This window comes from Oncorhynchus mykiss, chromosome 28, assembly GCF_057628025.1.
Source record: "Oncorhynchus mykiss isolate SJ-2025 chromosome 28, ASM5762802v1, whole genome shotgun sequence".
In the NCBI taxonomy this organism is placed as follows: domain Eukaryota; kingdom Metazoa; phylum Chordata; class Actinopteri; order Salmoniformes; family Salmonidae; genus Oncorhynchus; species Oncorhynchus mykiss.
This window is the reverse complement of record NC_143049.1, coordinates 9,161,706-9,168,698: the sequence shown is the minus strand read 5'-3', so window position 1 is coordinate 9,168,698 and position 6,993 is coordinate 9,161,706. Positions and strand designations below refer to the sequence as shown.

Here is a 6,993-nt window from a genome sequence, read left to right as displayed (position 1 = left end):
GGTTGTTTTATTTCAGCTCATGAAACATGCAACCAACACTTTACATGTTGCGTTCATATTTTTCTTTAGGGTACATTTTAAGCAGACAATGGAACATGCAAGGCCACAAACTTAACAAGTAGGCTATTCTATAAAATGTTCAACATTTTTAAAGTCAACAAAAGTGCATGTTTTTTAAAACAATATAAAAAACACACAAATAAAATGTGTAAAATTCCATTGGCTTTATTGCTCGAGTATGTATGCACAGGACGTTAACATAAAGTTGGAACACAGTGCCCTCATTTGGTTGAACAGCCCCACTGCGCCTTCCATTTCCAACCATCTGGCCATGCCAGAGGACAGTACCAAATACTTTATAAACTGGGTGGTTTGAGCCCTGAATGCTGATTGGATGAAAGCCGTGGTATATCAGACCATATACCATGGGTATGACAAAACATTATGTTGGTAATCAGTTCATAACAGCAATAAGGCAACTTGGGGATTTGTGGTATAAGGCCAATATACCAGGGCTAAGGGCTGTATCCAGGCACTCCGCGTTGCATCGTACATAAGAACAGCCCTTAGCCGTGGTATATTGTCAAAATATACCACACTCCCTCATGCCTTATTGTTTGAATAACTAAACCCAAGATAGGCTGTGGTCTGTCATTTCCAATGGGAGCAAATTAATCATAGTGGGCAGAGCCAAGCAAGAGCTAGCAATATCCTATTGGCGTGTTCTAGCATGTTTTTGCATATTACCATTAAAGAACGTCTACTCTGAAGTGTGTGTGTGTGTGCAATAACTCAATTCGTCCTTGCACTCCTGAACAACTCCTATTTTTAAAAACTTTTGCAAAGGGTAGTTAGTCCACTCTGTTTGTAACATATTCAAGTTTTGGGAACAGAACTGTAGTGAGATCAAATGTTTAAAAATCGCTGAGAAAATGTGCATGTCAGCCAGAATCCATCTCGGGCCATCTTCTCCCACTGCTGGACACTGGGCTTCCTCTCATCACCATATTTGGAGGTGAGAGGAAATGCCAACTGGATGCTTCCGATTTATACATACCGTGAAACATTTGGCTCATTGTTCTATCCCGGATGGTACTACAGCGCGTAACAGATATGATTTTAACCAGATACCCTACCCCAGCCACAAATGGTTCACGTTCATAGTTCTGACGATATCTCAATTTTGGTCACGTCTGGTATAGACATCTAGTGATTAGCACCCTCAAGGGTTTAGAGTTTTGTTTAAACTAACAATGCATAGAAATGTATTACGTAGGTACAAGCATGCATGCATACCTGATGATTTCAACACACAAATGTGGCATAAAATAACGCAGATTTCATTCTTTAAAGCAGCAATCAGCAGTTGAAACAAACCGTACTCCCTGCCCCGGTTTCGGTAAAAAGCTTAGGGATGGGGATGGAGAAATGCAAGGACTAAACATTCATTATATCAAAATTAAAGTTAGTTTTAGGCATGTTTTGTGTTTGTTTACATCTACTTTGTTTACCAACATTGGCGTAAAACAAGCTTATATCTTGGGGTAGAATGGGGCTCAAGAATTAATTGGTACATATAATTAATTTATAAGAAATGCAGATTGCCCCTTTAACAGAAACAACCTAAGCAATTTAACAGAAATGAATATATGAAGAAATGTCTAACTAAAGACATTTCTGGGTTTACTAAAGGGTTGGGAGGTTGTAAAAAAAAGCTGATGTACAGAATTCAAATTTTGTATGAAACTGAGGCCGGGTGGGACAGACAGGCTGGTAGGGCTACTCTGCTTCTAGCCACTGCCACTCCTTCATCCCATCTGTCCATCATTCATTCCTCTGCTCCACGTTTCCAACTGACTGCCTTCTGAGTGCGCCAGCCTCACTGCTGGAAATATGCTTCTCTCCCTCCTGGCTAAATAAATAGAGGGCGAAAGAGAGAGAGAAGGAGACAGAGAAACTGGTAGGTTTGGTTCTGGGTCTGAGACTCTTCCTGTGTTACGACGACGTCGTCTCCGTGGAACCCTGTGATTCCGTGGGGGCGGTTTCCGAGGCGACAGCTGACTCGGTGGCAATAGAGGGAACTGTGGCATCAGGGAGGGTCTGCTTCTCTGGGGCAACTGTTGGAAGGGTGAGGGAAGAGAGGTCGACCGGGGGAAAAGATGTTACCCCTGGGGGCAGGAGTGGTAGCTGGGACAGCATGGCGGGCATGGGGGGGAGGGGGGCGAGACCGGGCAGGTTCAGAGGAGGGAGGGGGGCGAGTGGAGGGAAACCTGCAATGGAGCGGGGAGAAGAGAGAGATCTGTTAGTGAACACAGGAACATGTACACTAATACATAATGTTAACATTGGGTTACCGCCCCCAGGGGTTAACAATAGCTGCTAACATTAGCTGCTGGTAGTACAAACCCGCTGTCCCAGGTGGCGGTAGCCCATTAATACCTGCTAACGACACAGCGCTGAGGTCTGATAGTGCGCCGAGGTTGAGGTTGGTGAGGTTTGGAAGTAGGGAGAAGTTTCCCGGGAGAGGCATCAGACCTACAATAGTACACAAATAAACATATATTTAGTCAGTGTCGAAAAGTGCATGATTTGATCGTTTCAATTTGATCATAAAACAAAATTCTGAGGAGAAACGTGTGCTGACCTGGTAGCGTGGTGGCGGGATTGAAGGTCGTGGAGGCAGGGTTTAGGGGGCTCAGGGAAGGGCTGATAGAGGTGGGCAGCAGGGGAACAGTGGGGAGACCTGGGAGAGAAAGGGTTGGGGTCAATTCCATTTCAATTCCAAACACTGAAACTCCAATTCTCTTCAATGCTTTCAATTAGGAAAGTAGGATTGGGTTTACTTTCTGAATTTAAATGGAATTGACCTCAACCCTAGCCATCAGAACAAAAATGCATTGGAGAGAGGATATTTTTTGACCATCCATAGCATTGACTGAGAGCATTCATTTCCAATGGGAGTTTGATAGGAACAGGGAGGCCATCTGGAGCAAAGTGAAAAATTATAAGTTTAACCCTGGTGTCACATTCCATTTCATAACACTTTGTTACCATATTATGTTGCGAGACAGCGAAAGAGTAAGAGAGATGAGGTACCTGTCTGAAACTCGCTTGGGATAGTGGGCGGGGCTGAGCTGATTGACAGGCCGGACAGCGAATCCTCGAGCCCCGTGGGGACAGAAGGCATGGCAGGCGGAGGGGTTACAGCTGACAGCTGAACCTGAGCGGGGGAGAGAAATAAGACAAGAAAAAAAAAAGAGATGAGAGGGGGGGAGGGAGGAATAGAGAAATATGAGAGAGGGGTGGTTGATGAACAGGTAAGGTCAAGTGCATTTAAACAAGTAATTACTCATTTGAATGAACATCTTTCCTCTCTGACGTGCCTGTCTGCATTGGGAGGGACATTCTGACATAATGAGCCTCTCATAGCCTTCCCTGATGAGGGGGTGGAGGGGAAGCATGCAAATAAGTAAAGGACACTTCAAATCGATGGGATACTATTATGAGGCTGAGACTAAAGCTAGTGTGGGTACTGTAGACTTGGTCTGGTCATTTCAGCCCTCTAGTTCCAAAAAAAAGCATAAAGTGACTGATTTTCTACTGACTGTCCAGGCAGTTCTAGTTGTTCTGATTCTTGGGTCAAGTTCTGGGTTGATACTAACCTGAGTAAATCCATCCTTGAGCGGGCTGATGGGCTCACCACTGGGAATAGGACCTGGAAAACAGATCTTCTTCCCCTCTTCAAATGGTCGGGTGGGAATTCTGTGCAGGTATCCGTATCCTATCCCACATCCCAGACTGGAACAAGAGAACAGTAGATGATGTCACTTGTCAGACTGTGTGTGTGTGTGTGTACTGTATGTTTGTTACCTGCCCTCCCCTCCCCAGGCGCTGTTCGGGGTGATGACCACCTCTCTGCAGTTGTCTGTGTCTGTGTTATAGACATACAGCTTCAGCCCCTTCCCTTCATGGGTCTCTATCAGAGAAAACAAGTCCTCCGACTGAGAGAGAGAGAGAGGTGGAAAGGAGGAAGAGGTAAACTTCAATGAATTATATACAAATGCTTATTGGCTAGTTTGTGAAGCTCACAGTCTTTACTCCTAGAGTAGAACGCATGGTGTAGTTTTGTCACTATACGCACCTCGTTCATAACGGTGTCGGCTCCTATGATGTAATCAGTGTGGGGCCGCAAGCCAGCCAGGGCTGCTGGAGAGTTAGGCTCCACCTCCTGAGAAAGAGAGCGATACCAAGAATTACACCTGCCTAGTATGACATAAATTGGGCACACCTTTTTTGGCTACTGGCTACTCACCAGCACATGCCAGATGTTCTCATTGGCTCCCTCGAAGCTGCAGAAGCGTATGGAGACTCCCAGCAGGCCCTGGCCACCCCAGAGGTTGCTAGGGATGACGGTGGACTCCCTGAGCTCCAGAGTCTTAGAGGAGTAGACCAGCATCCTGACCGGCTTCTCCACACTGGCCTTCAATAGGTCCTTCAGGGTGTCATTGTCCTTGTTCTGAAACAGAGACAGGATAAATTATAGAATTAGAATGAGTAGAACGGACATCCATTAGAGCCAGGATGGACAATTGGCGGCACTCTCCTTTTGTAGGCCCGCGGACCAATTAAAACTTACTGTTGAGAGCTAGAATAATACAATACACAAGGTGCAACTTAGAAATGTGGTTGTGCATCAGCACATTGGTAAATTAATCTACCGGGGTGGGGCCAATCGATCATCAGTTATTATCATATTAAAAAAATTAAGACATTTGCGTCCACCCTATGGCAAAATGTGGTGTTATGGATGTGGGTACAGACCCACCTCATGATGAGTTCTGTTTTGTTTTTTTGAAGCACACAACCCAATCGAAGTTTCCCCATCCCTGCATTTGAGCTATATATTATACACCAGCATCCTCACCATCAGTGGGGGTTTGTGCCTACAGTTAGTGTGTGTTGAACATGCTTATTCAACAGCATGCCTACGCATACCAGTCTTTCATTGTTGATGGAGACGATGAAGTCAAAGAAAGGCTCCAGTCCTGCCCGGTGTCCCGGAGAGTTCTCCTGAACCTTGGGAGAAGACAGAGACATCATGACTTGTAACAACTGTATTTTGAGATTGAAAGGGAGCAGCTGGAGCAAGGCTTGAACAAGGAGCAGTTACCGGGTATTCACACTACTGCCTGTGCCATGAGGTCCAGTCTTCTTAGCAGAGGTTATAGGGAGCTTCACATCACCTTTGAACATTTAGTAGTAGCCTTAGAATTAAACAGGTATTTATTACAAGCTTCACCTGTAATACCTGAAGGTTGTCTATCTCAAGACCAAATAGATGCTTGTCACATCAACATATTGATGTGAACGTCTGAACATGGAGGTCTATACATGCAGGTGTTTAGACAAATGTGTAGAAAGAGGCATGATACTGTGATGCTGAGGATTCTGTCAGCAACGTGGCTGCCCCTATAAAAGCTATTGTTTTGACAACTAGCTAGCGTTGAGCTGGCTAGTTCATTCAAACCCCATTCGTGTCTGTCTGGTTGTTTTTACAGCTAACCTTGTTTACTAAACAATATATGCAACCAATAAAAAAAATACCTTTAAAATGTTTGACTTGCACAATTCCAAAATGCCCCTGTAGCAAATGCTGGGGGAAATAGCGTTGACACTACATTTGCTACATGTAGGCCAGAATGTGATCCCCGGCCTCTATTTGACCGTGAGGCAACAATTGCAGTAGGTCCTGCAGAGGGACCACTACTGCGGATTCTTGCTAGCGAGCTAACATTCTTTGCAGACATAAAAAAAAAACTTTAAAAAACACATAGCTACCCGAAGAACATGGTAGCCTTCGGATCCTCCTCCCGGTATCTCGACACTCTGCAATCCCCCCATGACACCCCTAGTATATATTGTATTTATTGTGAGATATTTTCCTGCTTCGGTAATATTGCTACCCGCTACACGTCACCCACTCTGCCAGCTGAGCGCTTGTGTTGTTACGTGGCAGACCACCAGGAAACAAGGCTGATGGGAGTTTTCCCTAGCCACAGATCTGGAATCAGTTTATCCACCCCAAATTCGAACTTGTTCACTAGTGGGGGGAAAATGCAAAACTGACATAAGATCAGTGTGTTGGGGCAAGTGTATGCTAGTGACGTGCGCAGGTGTAGTTCTTCAGGTGCTGCTTTTTAATTGTGATATATGATATTGGTATAAATATACTGATATTATTATATTGATATATTACATTATATTGATATGAATCATAGAAAATAACAAGTATATATGCTGTGAAATGTTGATTGATTGATAGTGAATTGATAGATTGATAGTGAATCTAAACTGTCACCGATAAAATACACTACAACAGTGTAATATTATAAACCTTTAATCATAAAACAAAGTTATTTTATATATTTTCATGGTTCTACAACTAGACTATGCTACCAGTGTAATCATTCACTTAGTCACTTTCTGGTGTGTTAACATGTAATTGTTGGAAAGACTCTCACAGTCGTTCCACCTTAAAAAGCACAAGAAAGAAGATTTCGACACCTACCATCTTAGATTGTTCTGAAATCAATTCTGTAGTTATCTGTAGTAACATTTGATTCGCATTCCTAAAACATTACTTTGTTGAAATCTAATGTTATATGTGAGAAATTAAGCTAATTAATTGCACCCAAATTGGTATTTTTATTTTATAGGATTCAGATAATATTGAATAAATATAGAACCCAACATGAGGAATCCCCCAAAAATATCAAAAGCTACCCTCGGACTCCCCACCCCAACAATCAGTATACCGTATTAGTTCTCTATGTCGGACAAGAAGTATGAAGCTGCGGTTTGGAGTATTGCTTCTTCACACTATGTAATGTATTCCCTGTGAATCTGGTGATGTTTTTCCCCCCAGTTCAGAGAAATTAGTCATTGAAGTGACTTGCATTATTTACCATGAATCAGTGCAAGATGACACTGTTC

General features: G+C 43.5%; 1 protein-coding gene across 2 annotated transcripts; it reads right to left on the bottom strand.

Annotated features, from left to right (window-relative positions):
* Positions 1 to 209: 209 nt before the first annotated feature.
* LOC110508445 (Golgi reassembly-stacking protein 2) lies at positions 210 to 6,032 on the bottom strand. 2 transcript variants are annotated; one of them, XM_090225705.1, is made up of 11 exons: positions 5,839 to 6,011; positions 5,171 to 5,243; positions 4,996 to 5,076; positions 4,313 to 4,516; positions 4,142 to 4,228; positions 3,871 to 4,001; positions 3,663 to 3,798; positions 3,097 to 3,220; positions 2,645 to 2,743; positions 2,440 to 2,535; positions 210 to 2,270 (listed from the first exon to the last, which is right to left on the bottom strand). In XM_090225705.1, exons 4-11 carry the CDS (start codon positions 4,454 to 4,456, stop codon positions 1,996 to 1,998), a joined length of 1,092 nt encoding a protein of 363 aa, XP_090081831.1. In that variant the 5' UTR covers positions 4,457 to 4,516; positions 4,996 to 5,076; positions 5,171 to 5,243; positions 5,839 to 6,011; the 3' UTR covers positions 210 to 1,995. The 2 variants fall into 2 exon arrangements, with proteins under 2 accessions (XP_090081831.1, XP_036822483.2); XM_036966588.2 differs by lacking the exon at positions 5,171 to 5,243 and having other exon boundaries at positions 5,839 to 6,032.
* Positions 6,033 to 6,993: the final 961 nt, after the last annotated feature.